The sequence below is a fragment of the Haemorhous mexicanus genome, chromosome 25 (genome assembly GCF_027477595.1).
Source record: "Haemorhous mexicanus isolate bHaeMex1 chromosome 25, bHaeMex1.pri, whole genome shotgun sequence".
Lineage (NCBI taxonomy): Eukaryota > Metazoa > Chordata > Aves > Passeriformes > Fringillidae > Haemorhous > Haemorhous mexicanus.
This window is the reverse complement of record NC_082365.1, coordinates 2088029-2104259: the sequence shown is the minus strand read 5'-3', so window position 1 is coordinate 2104259 and position 16231 is coordinate 2088029. Positions and strand designations below refer to the sequence as shown.

General features: G+C 53.9%; 2 protein-coding genes across 3 annotated transcripts; both read left to right on the top strand.

Annotated features, from left to right (window-relative positions):
• Positions 1–386: 386 nt before the first annotated feature.
• NCR2 (natural cytotoxicity triggering receptor 2) lies at positions 387–8970 on the top strand. The gene is made up of 8 exons (XM_059867879.1): positions 387–543; positions 1478–1807; positions 2086–2370; positions 3341–3667; positions 5535–5598; positions 6364–6479; positions 6780–6829; positions 7657–8970. Exons 1-8 carry the CDS (start codon positions 495–497, stop codon positions 7855–7857), a joined length of 1422 nt encoding a protein of 473 aa, XP_059723862.1. The 5' UTR covers positions 387–494; the 3' UTR covers positions 7858–8970.
• Positions 8971–9108: 138 nt separating this feature from the next.
• Positions 9109–14437, top strand: LOC132338419 (triggering receptor expressed on myeloid cells 2-like). Of its 2 annotated transcripts, none has more exons than XM_059867893.1 (4): positions 9109–9924; positions 12186–12527; positions 13487–13544; positions 13665–14437. In XM_059867893.1, exons 1-4 carry the CDS (start codon positions 9885–9887, stop codon positions 13876–13878), a joined length of 654 nt encoding a protein of 217 aa, XP_059723876.1. In that variant the 5' UTR covers positions 9109–9884; the 3' UTR covers positions 13879–14437. The 2 variants fall into 2 exon arrangements, with proteins under 2 accessions (XP_059723876.1, XP_059723875.1); XM_059867892.1 differs by having other exon boundaries at positions 9870–9924; positions 13490–13544.
• The last annotated feature ends 1794 nt before the right edge of the window (positions 14438–16231 follow it).

Here is a 16231-nt window from a genome sequence, read left to right as displayed (position 1 = left end):
GCGCTGGCTGTGTGTGGGTCTGCAGAGCTCCTCAGAGAGGCTGGGGGAAAGGAGGGAAAGAAGCCATTCCCTCTGTTAGCCCTGGCTGAGCCCAGGCCTGCAAAGCACCTGGGTGCAGAATCAGCTGCACCATCACAGGAAATTCATGTGACACCCAACCCTGGAACCCTTCTCTCCCACCAGCCAGGGAGGAAGAGGAGCCAGGTGGGTCGACCTCACCACAGGCTGGGGGGACAGGAGGGTGACAAAACAAATGCCACCAGCCAGGCGAGAGCAGCAGCAGCCTCTGGCACCAGGAGAGGCTGTGCCACTTCCCCAAAAGCACCCTGAGATTGCTGTCATATTAATTTTGTAACAAAACGTGGGGAGGTGTTTCCGCTTGAGGCAAGAACTCAGCACTTCCCCCCCAGCTGTGTCACTGCCAGGCAGGAGAGGCTGAGGGCACCAGGACACGCTGGGCAGCCCCCAGTGATGCCCCTTCCCTGGGCCTGAGGATGGCCATGGAGCTGAGAGCCCTCTTCCTGCTGCCACTCTGCTTCCCAGGTAGGAGAGGGGCTCGGGGTGTCCCTGGGGACAGGGAGAGCCTTCCCCACTTCCTGCTGCCCTGGGAGATCCTGAACACCAGCCGGGCTCTGAGCTGGGCACTGCTGCAGGGCTGGCAGGGAAGGGCAGCCCCAGTTCTGTGGCTCCTCCAGGTGTCCAGGATGATCCATGCTGGGAGCACAGAGCCTCTCCCATCCCTCTGTCCCTGCTCAGCTCCTCTGAGGGCAGTCCTGGGTCAGGGCAGTGCCCAGGGCAGTGCCAGTCCCTGGGCAGAGAGCACAGAGCTCCCAGCTCATGGCACCCAGAGCCAGCACAGCCTCACAGCCAGCAGCCCTGGCCAGGCTGGGCACGTGGCAGGGCAGAGCTGCTTCCCTGCCCTGCCTGCTTCCCTCTGCTCCTCCCCAGCACCCCACACAGAGCCCCTGGCCCCGGGCTGCTGTGGGCAGGGGATGGTCCCCATTTGCCCGCAGGGACAAGGGGACAGCTGCAGCCACTGTGCCACACATGGCCAGCACCTCGAGCACCCTGTGGGCTCTAATCCCCAGCTCAAATCTCAACGCTGCCCTTCCCATTTCCAAGCAGGTGAATTCAGCATGGGGAAGGGATTTGGGGGTTTGGAGTCCTTCCAGCCACCAGGGTTGGAGGCAGAGTTTCCCTGTGTGCCCTGAGGGGCTGTGGGCAGCTCTGCACCTTCACAGGAAGGGTGATGGGGCATTGGAAAGGGCTGCCCAGGGAGCTGGTGGGGTCACCATCCCTGGAGGTGTTCAGGAACAGGCTGGATGTGGCACTGAGTGCCACGGTCTGGGTGACACGGTGGTGTTGGGACATGGGAGGGGCTTGGTGATCTCAGAGGTCTTTTCCAACCCTGTTGATTCCGTGATTCAGTGGTTCTGTGATCAGCTCCCCTCTCCCTCACCACATCTGATCCTTGCAGGTCTCCAAGGCCAAGCCCCAGAAGCCCTGAGACTACGGGAGGGGGACACTCTGTACATCCAGTGTCCTTATGCAGAGGGGACTCTTGACTATCAGACAAAATACTGGTGCCTCCTGAAAGATGGAAAATGTCAGGAATTAGTGAACACCTACAGCAAACAATTCTCCCAGGATAGGAGAATTAAAATAGATGATGATGCCAGAACTAAGACTTTTTCTGTCACCATGGTTGCCCTCAAGGCAGAGGACTCGGGCACATATTTCTGTGCTATTTACAAATCTTACTATGATTATTCACGGCTAAGGACGATCTCACTGATTGTTTTCAGGGGTGAGTACCTGTACCCCACCCAAAGCCAAGCCTTGTCAGGAAGCATCATTCCTTCCCCTCCTCTGCTCCCCTCTCTCCCACAGCTGAGCAGCTTCCCCTGGTCCCCCCAGCCCCCTCCCCAGCCTCGCTCCCTGCTTTCCCTCCCCCACAGACCTGCCTGGTCCTGCTGGCTCCCAGCTCCTGCCCCACCTCCTGAGGGAGCTGCCCCAGGGCATGGTGTGTCCCCGGTGCCCCTGTGCCCAGCCCTGACTGGGCAGTGCCCCTTTGGTGTTTCACAGAGCTGCTGCAGTGGGAGCTGGACACCCTGACAGTGCAGTGCCCAGCGGGGAGTGGTGCCTGGTGCCGAGGGCAGGCTGACTGCACAGCCCTGGTGAGCAGACAAAGATCTTCAAAACAGAGTGAAATCAAATCCCAGCGAGACAGAGTGACAATGCAGTATCATGCTCAAGGGCCTCTTGTCACCATGAAGAACCTGCAGATCCAGGACTCTGGTGTGTACTGGTGTGCACCGGGGGACTCCAGGCACACCCAGAAAATGGAGGTCGTGCTCTCTGTGTTCAGGAGTGAGTAGCTGCCATGTTCTCTGTGTTCCCTGTGGGTTCTTCCTTCACTCAGTGTCCAACAGTGAGTTCCTACTGCACTCTCACTGCCCAGGAGTGAGCCCCTCCTGGCAGCCAGGTGTGGATGTGGGCAGGTCTCAGCCCAGGTGACACCCTGCACTGTCCCTGTCGTGCACACAGTGCCAGCTGGTCCCTGCCACCTCGGAGCCAAAGCTCAGGCCTGGCCCTTCATGCTCTGTCTGCTCCAGGAGGTTCCTGTGGGTCCCACAGATGGGGATGCTCATCCCAAGTGCTTCCCACAGGGCCAGACCAGTGGCTCCAGCACTGGTTCCCACTGGGTGCTGCTGGGACCCTCCCCCATGCCAGGCACTGCTCTTGCTCTGACCCCACAGCCCCCAACCCTCCCAGACCCTGTGGGCTGAGCATCCCACTCTGAGGGAACCAGAGGAGGGGGACAGGAACCCCAAATTTATGATGCCTCTGCCTGGGGAATCTGGGTGCAGCCCCCTTCTGCTTAGGGGAGGTGGATGTGCAGGTGGAGGTGAGTGCAGCTCCAGGGTACTGCAGTGCTGGGGAGAGGGGGTGTCCTACTGTGGGATCCCACTTTGGGGTGTCAGCACACATCCTGGGTGTTTTCTAGGGACCCAAAACTCACAGCTGAGAGCTCCAGGGTACTGCAGTGCTGGGGAGGGGGTGCTGCTGTGGGATCCCACTTTGGGGTGTCAGCACACATCCTGGGTGTTTTCTAGGGACCCAAAAGCTCACAGCTGAGAGCTCCAGGGTACTGCAGTGCTGGGGAGAGGGGGGTGTCCTACTGTGGGATCCCACTTTGGGGTGTCAGCACACATCCTGGGTGTTTCTAGGGACCCAAAAGCTCACAGCTGAGAGCTTCAGGGTACTGCAGTGCTGGGGAGGGTGTCCTACTGTGGGATCCCACTTTGGGGTGTCAGCACTCATCCTGGGTGTTTTCTAGGGACCCAGAAGCTCACAGCCAAGGAGTCAGGCACCGTCTCTGTCCAGTGTCACTACAAGATCGCCGACTACAGCACTGCCAGCAAAGCCTGGTGCAAAAGGGAAGAGGGGAAAACGTGCAGCGTGCTGGCCACCACCAGATCAGAGTCCCCAGCAGCAAACAGCACGGCTCGGGAGGGTGTCAGGATCCAGGATGACACCCAGCAGGGCATTGTCACCGTCACCATGGAGCAGCTGCAGGTGCAGGACTCGGGCGTGTTCTGGTGCGCGCTGCAGGACGGCTCCGGGCTGCTCCGCATGGAGGAGGTCACGCTCAGCGTCTCCAAGGGTGGGTGTTGGTGTTTTCACCACTATGGCTGGGCAGGATGTGCCTGAGCTTGTCTGGCCCTTGGTGCTGAACCAAATAGTGGCACTGTGGTGTTTTCACCCCACAGACACTTTTGGCCATGGCTGTGTGGTGTTTCACCCACAGACCCTTTTGGCCATGGGTGGGTGGTGTTTCACCCCACAGACACTTTTGGCCATGGCTGTGTGGTGTTTCACCCACAGACCCTTTTGGCCATGGCTGTGTGGTGTTTCACCCTACAGACACTTTTGGGCCATGGATGTGTGGTGTTTCACCCCACAGACACTTTTGGCCATGGCTGGGTGGTGTTTCACCCACAGACACTTTTGGCCATGGCTGGGTGGTGTTTCACCCACAGACACTTTTGGCCATGGCTGGGTGGTGTTTCACCCACAGACACTTTTGGCCATGGCTGGGTGGTGTTTCACCCTACAGACACTTTTGGCCATGGATGTGTGGTGTTTTCACCCCACAGACACTTTTGGCCATGGCTGTGTGGTGTTCCACCCCAGGGACACTTTTGGCCATGGCTGTGTGGTGTTTCACCCCAGAGACACTTTTGGCCATGGCTGTGTGGTGTTTCACCCCACAGACACTTTTGGCCATGGCTGTGTGGTGTTTTCACCCCACAGACACTTTTGGCCATGGCTGTGTGGTGTTTCACCCCACAGACACTTTTGGCTGGCTGGGTGCTGCAGCTGGGCACGTGGGGACAAGTCCAGGCCTGCAGGAGCTCTGGTGGCTGTGGCATGGAGCTTCCCCCCATCACAGGGGCTGCTCCTCAGGTTTCCCTCTGTGGAGAAGCTTTAGGGTGATGGGGAAGGAAAGGAGTCGGTTCTGATGGAGGGTTTGGATCCAGAGCTTTGTTCTGGCCCACAGCCTCTGAACCCAGCCCCAGCTCCACCAGAACTCCTGACCCCATGGGTGCTGCTCCTTTTAACCCCGGGGAGAGGGCAGGGAAGGGACAGGGAGCCACCAGCCAGGTACAGGAGGGGAGGTCTCAAGGGACAAAGGACACCTGGGTGGCCCAGTGCCCCCCGGGGGTAGAGGCCATCCTTTGAATGTGCCAATCACTTCCAAGCCCTTCTGGAATGCCAGGACTGACAGACAGTGCTGGGAAGGGTCAGGGAAGGGAAAGGAGAGGTGACTGACACACCTGGGAGGGAATTATCAGGGGAGGGACCCAAAGTTCTGAGGTAAACCATGAAATCACAACTCAACAGGTGGGTATGGATCTGACAGGACACCTTTGTAGATTCCACACTCCCTGCCCTGCTCTCTCCTGTCCTGCCCAGCTTACCCCACTCCCCACCTTGCCTCTGTTTCCCTACAGCTTTGGATCTCCTCGTGGCCACCACCCTGTGGGACAGCAGCAGGGGTGGGAGCAGATCCACTTCAGTGCTGTGCTGCTCCTCCTGAACCTGGGAGCAGCCTCAGCTGTCCTGAGAGGGGTTTCTGTCACTCAGTGTTTGATATCAGCTCTTTAGAGTGACCTTAGAGCCCCTTTAGAGTGATTTATCTTTTGGCTTTCCATGACCTTCCCTTGGGTTGTCAAGGGAGCAGCTTTAGACTGGGGTTTTACAGCTCTGTGACTGGTGGGCTCTCTTTCAGACCATGTTTTAATGGTAAGGGAAGCACTGAGGGCCCTGGTCATGGCAGAGCAGCTCCAGGCTGCAGCCTGGCTCTTGCAGCACTGAGAACGAGCAGTGCAGGTGATGAGAGGGGACGTTGGGGTGCTCTGGACAAACTCAGGGGATCAGGGCTGTGGGAATGCAGGGGCAGAGGTTTCACTGCTGGATGCAGAGCAGCCCCACTGTGACCACTCCTCTCCTCATGTCTGTGATTGCAGCATTGCCTCGAGGAGGTTTTCCAGACTCTGGAAGCCAAAGTCAAGACGATCTTTTGGGTGACAGGTAAGGCCTGAGATGGATCTCTGAGCCTGAGCACACACACGTTACTCGTGTTGTACACCTGGGGCAGGCAGGCCCTGGGCACTCCACCTCCTGCCTCTGGAGGAATTGGATGTGACAGAATCCTCACCAAGGTGGCCTCTCCTCCTCCAGCTCCTGCCCTAACCCTAACTCCAAAGGAAGAGGCAGGCTGGTAAAATCATGTCAGAGCCTTCTGCAGGTGCCTTTCTGCTGCTTTATCCTTCTCTCTTCTGCACTTCACACAAACAGAACCCCCAGATTCTGCCCCTCAGCCTCAACTTTGCTCCCTCCTGTCTGAGTGTTTAACAATGGGACAGTCCTTGGCTGCTATTATTGCATTTACCAGTTAAATGGAAAGGATTTTTCTCCCTTTGTACATCTGCTGTCATCAATGCTGCAGCAGCACCTGAGAGCAGAATCACCCCTGCTCCAGAGAGCCTGGAGTTGTGCTTGGAGCTCTGAGCAGTGCCTTGTTTCTAACGCCTGGAGAATGGTTTAGGAAAAGCTCAGAAGATAAAGCCAAGTAAAAAAATCAAGAATCAGGAACCAGGGAAGGTCCCCAGTGCCTCTTTTCCCCTTCTGAATCAGCAGGGACTTGCCCAGGCTCATAGAGGGAGGATCCTGCAGGATCTGCAGGAGAACCAGACCCTCCTTCCAAGTGCTTGAGCTGAGCACATAAAACCTGTCCCTGTTTGGTGATGGGCCCTTGAACCATCCCACACTGGTAACTGCCTTCCTCTCCTCCAGCTGCAGTGGGAACACCTTCCTCGTCCTGTCCGTGGTGCTGCTCCTCCTGCTGCTGCTGGCCCTCCTCATCTGCATAGCCCTGGGTGTCAGGTACTACAGGCTGCTCCTGAGAACAGGTACGTGGAGCTGGGCTGGTCCCAGGCACCCCAGGTGAGCTCAGTGCCCTGGGAAGGTCAGGCTGGCAAGGCAGGCTCCTCCCTGCCTCCCCTCAGAAGAAATCAAACCCAGGCTCCCCCAGAGCCTGCACAGGGGTGCAGAGAGCTCAGGGGGGGAGTAGAGAGAGCAGAGTGTTCCCCAGGCCCAGGGCAGAGGCACATCCCATCCTGGGCAGTCCCACAGCCCTCAAAACCTCCTCAGGCAGAGCTTTTCCTGGATTTCTCCACATCTGAACCCTCTGATTTTGCCTCATTCCAAAGGTGTCAGAGAAGCAGAGGACACCAGTGACAGAGCAGAAGGCACAGCACAGGTAAGGAAAATGAAACATTTCCCACATGGTGCCAAACCCCTGACCTGGGAGGAGCTGCCAAACCCACCTGGTGAGGAGCTTGGAGCTCAGTTTGGGTGTAAACAGGAGGGAAATGGTATTTAATGGCAGCAGAGAGAGGAATATTCATAGCTGGAGAGAAAGGGAGGTAATTAATTCAAGGAAACTCCAGCAGGAACAAACCCAGTGGGGCAAATTCTAGTAACCCTTGAGAAGAGACTGAAGGAGCAGCAAGGGTCAGAGCATGAGGCTCCACCTGTATCCAGGAGAGGTGGGCAAGAAAAGAATTCTTTGTTCCTTCACCTCTGTCACGACCAGAGGTAAAATTTGACACAGCTTCTCCTTTCCTTGGGAAGGAAAATCAGAGGTAAAATTTGGCACAGCTTCTCCTTTCCTTGGGAAGGAAAATCAGAGGTAAAATTTGACACAGCTCCTCCTTTCCTTGGGAAGGAAAATCAGAGGTAAAATTTGGCACAGCTCCTCCTTTCCTTGGGAAGGAAAATCAGAGGTAAAATTTGGCACAGCTCCTCCTTTCCTTGGGAAGGAAAATCAGAGGTAAAATTTGACACAGCTCCTCCTTTCCTTGGGAAGGAAAACCAGAGGTAAAATTTGACACAGCTCCTCCTTTCCTTGGGAAGGAAAACCAGAGGTAAAATTTGACACAGCTTCTCCTTTCCTTGGGAAGGAAAATCAGAGGTAAAATTTGACACAGCTTCTCCTTTCCTTGTGGGAAAATCTCCTTCTCCTGGCAGCAGCTGTGGCCTGGCACTGACTCATGCTAACGAGTGTTTTCCCTTTTTTTTTCCCAGCCTGGCAGCCCTGGGAGGAGGGAAAGTTCCCAGGATGACAGCAAAGGGCCAGCATACATCAACCTGGATGTGCAATCCCCCCCCAGCCCTGAGGATCCTCTTTACTGCAACGTGGAGCTGAGCCAGGCTCCCAGGAACCCCCAGCACGTGGAATATGCCATCATTGCCTTCAACCCACCCCCAAGGGCCGGCAGGGAATGAGCACAGAATCCCAAACAAGCCAGAAATGGGAGGAAGGAACTGGAATACACGGTGGGGATGAGGAGCAGGAGGTGTGTGTGGTGCTGCCTGAGCATTTTCAGCCCTCCCTCCTGTTTTGGGAAGCAGAGGTTTTGCCAACCTCGGGTCAGGCAGAGCTGTGGGGGAACTCCCAGATCTCTTGTACATCTGCTTTTCCAATCCCATTAAAGTGCAGAATGGTGAGAGGCAGGTGTGGAGGCCTGGCCTGGTGAGAAGGAGCAGTGTGGACACGGCTGGGTGGGATATCCTGGCACAAACCCTGCCCCAATCCCAAGAATTCACCTGTGGTCAAGCAAACTCATCCCAGTGCTGCAGGGATGGAGCTCAGGCCTTGCTGTGGCTGGGTTCACTTTCATGGAACGGGCTGGGGACGAGTGCTGGATTCCAAGAATAAGCAGAAGCAGCTCCTGCACTTCCCTGTCTCTGCTGGAAACGCTCCAAATGACACATTTGATTTTACAGTCATGTGGGGAGCAACGTGAAATGAGTTTATGGGGCTCAGTTCCATTTCTCCAGGAGCTCTGGCTCCTGATTTCCCTGCCCCAAGCCCTGCTGGAGGAGAGGGACCAAAGGGGCCTGAACCAGCCCTCATTCCCAGGCCAGTCACATCCCACAGGCTCCTCTTGCCAGGGCTGCAGCAGGGAGGCTGATGGAAATTTTTTGAGATTTTTCAGAGCTGACCTGACAGAAAGAAAAAGAAAATGGTTCTGGAAATGGTTCATTCAGCCCAACATTCCCCCAACAATTTGCTCTTCGTGCAGTTGCACTGGGTCAAGCTGTGGAAGAGTAATAGCAAAAAACAGTGGAGTGGAAGAGAGGCATTTTTGGGAAGATTCTTGAAGAGAATCCAGATTTGTGCTCGCTGGAATGAGAAGGAACAAAAGCTGCAATCAGTCACCTGACAGAGAATTTCTGGTCACTTTGAGGGACCATTTTCTCAACCACTAACTCAAGGAAAGGCACATTTAGGAATGGCCAGGCCTGCAGGTTTAGCACCACACCAGTCTCAAAGCCAGGGTCTGTTTGTACTTTCATGGAAGATCTCCAAGCAAATAAATCACCTTAAAAATAAAACCCCAGCAGCCCACCCCCATCAGTGTGCTGGTATTCTGGGGGGTCTGTGCTGCATTCCTGAGCCCCTCCAGCAATCCCCAGCAGGGATTCTGTGCCCTTTGTGCCAGGTGCAGAACAAGGTGGGTGCTGGGCTTGTTTAAAGCACCCACAGCTTCTCCCAGAGCACTGCCCCTGCCCTGCCCTGTGTGTGGCTGGATTTCAAGGCTGCTCCAAGAACAGGCTCTTCTTTCTCCTGAAAACCCAGGGGATGATGTCCTTGTCCTCCTTCACCCTCAGGATGCTGCCAGAGCTACCAGGAGGGCTCCCTTTCCGCTTTCCAGAAATTCCCCCTGTGCACAGCTCCTGTAAATATTTTATATTTTATCATCATTTGTCACCATCGTGCTTAGAGTGCCAGCACAAGGGCATGGCTCCCCACCACCACAGGGATTCTGGGGAAGGAATTTCTCCCTGTGAGGGTGGGCAGGCCCTGGATCCCTGGCAGTGCCCAAGGCCAGGTTGGACAGGAATTGGAGTAGCCTGGGACAGTGGAAGGTGTCCCTGCCATGGCAGGGCTGGTGCTGGATGAGCTTTAAGGTCCCTCCAACCCAAACCATTCTGTGATTCCATGATTCCATGAAATCCTGCTCCAGTGGGAGCAGCCACCCAGCCTGTGGCTTCAGGCCACCACGTGCTGCTCCCTCCCAGGCTGCCTGAGCTGTGGCTGGCACAGGCCACAGTGCTGATGCCTGAATTTCCAGCCCACGAGAGCAATGCCTGTCCCTGGAGGATTGCTCAACGTGCAGGATGAAAAAGATGCCAAGTTCCTGTGCTCCTTCCTTCCGGGCCAGCAAGGAGGGGGAGAGGAGCTGCCCATGGGCTGAGCCAGCTCCCTCCTCTCCAGCTCCTCTCCTCTTCCTTCTCTGCTCAGCCCCATGGAGAAGCTCCTGCACCTCACCTGGCTCTTCCTGTCAGGTAAGAACCACACGTGGCTTTGGGGTCAGGTGAGGGGGGAAGGATTGGGGCAAAGCTTTGGCTCTGTCTGAAGGCTCCAAGCTCAGAGTTTTCCCTTGATTTAGCAAAGGGCCCATCCAAGGGTGATCCCAGTGCTCCCAGGTTTCCTCTCAGGGATCCTTTTGAGTCAGAACAGGAACCACGGGTGGGAGAAGTCCTGTGTGAGATGTGAAATTGCAAAATCCTGGGTTGTTTGCATTAGCAAATGGGATTTACATAAATGCAAATGATCCCAGGTGGGGCTCAGGGGGAGGGAAATGAAACCCAGTGAAGGGCAGGGCTCTGAAATCCCAGACACCTGGGTTTTCCAGCTTGGAAAGGAATGGGGCAGAGGGCCTAGCTGGGGCTCCCAGATCCTCACAGCAGTGCAGGGAAAGGCAACAGACTCAGGCTGTAGGAGCACAGGAACCTGTCCCAAAAACTGGGATGAGTTTGGGAAATGTTCGCTGTGCTTTGCCCAGTGGCAGCCAAGAAGAGAGGAGGAGCATCAGCAGTTTATGGTCTGTCAGCAGAATTGGTTGAAAAGAGAATGCCACAACATTTCCCAGAGGGACATCAGGGAATCTTTCAGTGATTCTGTTTGAGAGAGGTTTTGCAGCACTGTGGGAATTCTGGGGCTGAAGGGGCAGAGCTGCAGGAGGGAAGGGGAAACAGGAGAAGAAGTTAAAGAGTTTTGGAGGGATTGAACAGGACTGGACTGGATATTCCATGAAGTAAACTCTGACTGGAACAGCCAAGTGGAGCAGCACATCAGGATGAAGCCCTGTAGGTGTTGGATTGCAGAGCAGAGATCCATTTTAGGTCTTCTTCTAGTCAAGCTGAAAGAACTTCATAGTTTTTAGTTTACAATTCACTTACAATTGTTGAATTATTGTAAGAAGTGTTATAAAAAGGCTCAGCCAGCACAAATTCCTCACAAGAGCTTATTTTTAAATTTACTTCTGTTTTATCATTACTTATGAACTCACAGAAGCATTTGCCTGTGACTTTTTTTCTCTAGAAATAGAGATTTCCACAAATACCACACTGCACTTCTCTCTGGCAGTGTTCAGAGCTCAGGCTGTCCCCTCTGCCTGTCAGAAAGGGAAATGGAAATTAGAAATGAGGAACCAAGACAATAAAAAAAAACCTCAAGCAGACAAAGACCAGTTGTCAACATGGTTAAAATTAGTAAGATATTAAAAAATAGGGTGGAAAAAAAAGTTAAACTGGGTTTGATCACTGGGGTTCAGAAGGAACCAGGGAGCAGGGCACTGGCTTGGAGGTGTCACTGGGACAAATTCCAGAATACCTGAGCCAAGATCTGAGTGCAGTGGGTTGGTCATGGGGAAAGTGGACAGGTGACATCCTACAGGTGACAGCCCTCTACAGGTGATAGCCCTGTGGGTGACAGACACTCCTTCAGGTGACAGCCTATGGGTGACAGCCCTATGGAGACACAGCTACAGGTGACACTCCTACAGGTGCTAACCCCACAGGTGACACTCCTACAGGTGCTAACCCAACGGGTGACAGTCCACAGGTGCTAACCCAACAGGTGACAGCCCTACGGGTGACAGCACTATAGGTGATGTCCTAAGGGTGACAGTTCCTCAAGTGACAGCCCCATAGGTGACAGCCCCATAGGTGACAGCCCTACAGATGACATCCCTATGGGTGACACCCCTACAGGTGACACTCCTACAGGTGCTAACCCCACAGGTGACATCCCTGTGGGTGACAGTTCACAAGTTACAGCTCTACAGGTGACATCCCTATGGGTGACATCTCTACGGGTGACAGCTCTACAGGTGACAGCCCCATAGGTGATTGACATCCCTATGGGTGACAGCTCTACAGGTGACAGCTCTACAGGTAACATCCCTATGGGTGACAGTTCACAAGTTACAGCCCTATGGGTGACAGCTCTACAGGTGACAGCCCCATAGGTGATAGCCCTACAGGTGACATCCCTGTGGTTGACATCCCTACAGGTGACAGCTCTACAGGTGACAGCCCTACGGGTGACAGTTCACAAGTTACAGTTCTACAGCTGACATCCCTATGGGTGACAACCCTACAGGTGACATCCCTATGGGTGACATCACTAGAGGATAAAAATGGCGTTCAGCATCCCCACAATGAGGGATAGACCTGGAAGAGCCCTGGCTCACCCCTCCCTCTGTCCCTCTGTCCCTCTGTCCCTCTGTCCCTCTGTCCCTCTGTCCCTCTGTCCCTCGCAGCATCCTGTGCTGCCGAGAACGTCACCGTGGTGGCCGCCATGGAGGGCGACACCATTTCTGTCAACTGCTCCTACGACCCGCGGCACTGGTGGCGGGAGAAGAGCTGGTGCAGGCAGCTGGGGCAGGGCCGCTGCCGGCCCGTGGCGAGCGCGCCGCCCGCGTGGCTGCCCTGGCCCGGGGGCAGTAGGGGCAGCACCTCCATCCGCGACGACGCCCGCGCCGGGCTCCTGACCGTCACCATCGGGCGCCTGCGCAAGGAGGACGCGGGGCTCTACCGCTGCCAGACGGGTTTCCTGGGCTGGACGCGGAGCCTGAGGAAGGTGCAGGTGGAAGTGCTGGCAGGTACGTCCTGGGGCTCCGAGTTTGGAGGGTTCCTCGTGGAATTTCAGGGGTTCCTGGTGGGATTTCAGGGGTTCCTGTTGGGGTTTCATGGGTTCCTGTTGGGGTTTCATGGGTTCCTGTTGGGATTTCACAGATTCCTGTTGGGATTTCACGTGTCCCTACTGGAATTTCACAGGTTCCTATTGGAATTTCACAGGTTCCTGTTGGAATTTCACAGGTTCCTATTGGAATTTCATGTGTCCCTACTGGAATTTCACGTGTCCCTATTGGGATTTCATGTGTCCCTGCTGGAATTTCACGGGTTCCTATTGGGATTTCAGGGGTTCCTGTTGGAATTTCACGTGTCCCTACTGGAATGTCACAGGTTCCTATTGGAATCTTACCCGTTCCTATTGGGATTTCACGGGTTCCTACTGGAATCTCACGGGTTCCTACTGGAATTTCACATGTTCCTATTGGAATTTCACATGTTCCTACTGGAATTTCACGGGTTCCTATTGGAATTTCACGGGTTCCTACTGGAATTTCACGGGTTCCTATTGGAATTTCACGGGTTCCTATTGGAATCTCACGGGTTCCTATTGGAATTTTACATGTTCCTACTGGAATCTCATGGGTTCCTGCTGGAATTTCACTGGTTCCTATGGGAATTTCATGGGTTCTTATTGGAATTTCTCAGGTTTCTGTTGGAATTTCACTGGTTCCTACTGGAATTCCATGGGTGTCTGCAGCTGCCAAGGGCCCACTGGGATCAACATCTGCTTTTGTCTTGCTCCAAGGAGGTTCTGTGTTTCACTGCCTCTTTTTACTCCTGATTTAGAGCAGCGTGACCTCACAGTTAGAGGGGATCTGACACGTCACCTCCTTATTGCTCCCAGTGCCCCGTCTCACCTGGGTTACCTGCCCAGCTGAACATCACCCAGAAACATCTGCAGACTAAACTGTTGTGTTTCCATCAGCAGCTGACCTGGTGACCCACGTGCCAGAGGAGCCCAGGGCTGTGCAGAGCATCTCCAGGTGAGCCCAAAACTCCTCGTGCTTGGATCTCTAATCTTCCTAGGACTAAGGCAGCGCTACAAGTGATTTTTTTCAAGGTTGGACCATCCTCTTCATGGTTGTGTTTCTGGTTCCCCACAGGTCCCCTCCTGATGTGGATTTCACTGTGTTCTACATCCTGGCTGGATTCCTGGTGGCCAAGTTCATGGTGGCTGTGCTGGTCGGTGCTGTTGCCCACAGCAGGAAGAGCAGGGAGAGAGGGCAGAACCCAGGCCTGGGGGAGCAGCAGGTGCTCCCACTCCCTGCTGACCTTGGACGTGATGGAATTGGGCTCTCCTGGGAGAGCTCTGCGTGAGCCAAGCCAAAGGGAATCCATGGAAAAGGCAAATCAGGGGTTTGCCATAAGAAAAGGATCACTACTAAGCACAGGTCTGGAAGAACCTGTCCCTCTGGAGAGGTTCCCATCTTCTTCATCACCTCTTCCCCTTGGCGTCTCATCCCCAGGCAGTTATTCCAGACATCATTCCCAGCACCATTCCCTCACAATCTGAACTGACACCCATCAATTTCCTGTCCCCTCAGGTGACAGATTCTGTCTTTCCAAGGTGAGGAAGAGCAGCTCCCAAAAGCTGCTTTGGACAGTGGGGATGCTTGGAGAAAATCCCTGGGGGGAAAGGTGTGAGGAACTGCAGGAAAGGGATGTGGTCTCCTTGCATCTCTGAGCCAGCTTCTCCTCTCTGAAGGGGCTTTGTGAACCCAGAGCTGTCTCTCTGTTCTCCCCGTGTTTCCTCTCCCATGTGGAGTTTGTCCATCCCTCCCCACTGAGCTGCTCTCAGCTCTCCCAGGCTCCAAACCCATGGGCACTCACGTTTCTTTTTCCCTGCAAAACTGAATAAACTTCAGCTGATTCTCTGCTTGGTGTGGATTCCTGCAGGACAGCAGGTGACAGCCGTGTCCCAGAGGTGATGCTTGGGACACCATGGAGTGTTTAGAACATCAGGAACACCCGGAGCCAGCAGGACAGGCTGGAACATCCAGAGCCAGCTCTGGGCAGGAGCAGCAGCTCAGAGCCCACAGAAGCAATGGCTGAAATGTGGTTATTTTAATTACACTTTTGGGTTCTCATTTTTGGAGGAGTTCCGTGTTTTGTCCAGAAATTGAAATTCGTGGTGGGACATCTGGCACCCTTTGTCCTTCCACCCCCTGTGAGGATCTCAGTCTTAAATCAGCAACTCTTGGGGAAGAAAATCTGTGTTTGTTGCTCTCTCCTGGTCTAGGCAGTGACTTGCTGTTCACCTGCATCCACAGAGAGGGATTTGCCATCTGCAATAAAAATATCTCCAAGGAAATAAAAAGAAATTAATCAATAACTTACTGATTACCATCCAAAATGATGAATGTAATTTGGTAGGACTGTATTAATCAAAACCCAAATGGGTTTGGGGCAGAAACATTTCTGGGGCTGGTTCTGTCCTTTCCTTCCCCTGCTCCCTCTGTGCTGACGTTGGCTCTGTTCCTGTGCTGGGTGACCTGGACACTCCGTGGGGGTTGTTTTTTCCTGTCTTCCCCCTCAATGAATCACAACTCGAGGTTCATCAGAACTTTTGGGGCTGTTTGCAAAAAACAAAAAAAGGAACTCCCTGTCCCTCAGTGCTCCCATCCTGTGAGAGCCAACAGGAAACTCCAGACTTGGGTTTGGTGCAAAACGCTGTCCCAAACTCAGGGTAACTCTGCTCCAAGCCCCATTAAAGCTCACATTCCCTTTTACCACACATCCCCTCTGCTCCTCCCCAATTTCATGAGGCAAGGAGGAAACATTTGCAGCTGTAGATGAGCTGAGGCTGAAACCCAGAAGCCAAAACCACTTCAGATAAAACCACCCAGCTCGGTTTGTACCCAGCTGCTGAGGGTGGTGATGGGGTGAGGGAAAAAAGAGATCTGGATGCAGAATTACCCTGGAAAATATCTGCACTTTTCTAACAGCTCAGCACCTTGGTGGGCAAACCCAGAGGAAAGCTGTGCTGCATTTGATTTCCAAATTACTCTGTTTTTTTGAAATAGCAGGGAGCTATAAACCCAAACAGAGGAAACTGCTCGTGTCTGGCAACAGCTGATACAGCACCACAGCCAAGTGAGCTCCTTCCTCTGGACCTAAATATTCACCAGAGAAATAATAATTACTGCCCATTCTGATGAGATTCAGCAAAGTGGTAAAAAATCTGCTTTATTTTAAGCCTATGAGATTTTTCCTGGGCTTCAGAGAGACAAGTAATGCATTTGACATGTTCTAATAAACAAGAGGCTTCTTGGAAAATATTTGTCTACTTCATAGTATCAATTGTCATCAGCTTGAGCTCCTGGGGTGGAATTTACACTCCAAAGGAGTGATTTGTTTTACAGAGAAATAACTGTATTTCCCTGTTTGTTGTTTATTAACACACACCTGTCCTCCAGGATAAACCTAGCTTGGCTTTATTACAAATTACACCTCTGATGATGCAGCTGCAGAGTCCTGTTAGCGTGGTGATACCAGCAAACATCCCTCAGGGATCAGGGATCAATCCCCAAATTCAGCTGAGATTTTCCTCTTCAATCCGTGAGCTAGAGAGCGAGGCTGCTGAACAGGGCACAGAAATGGGTTCAGTTTTTTGGATATCCAGATTGCAGGAAGACTCCAGCCTGGATGCTGGGTGGCAGGGGAGGGAAGG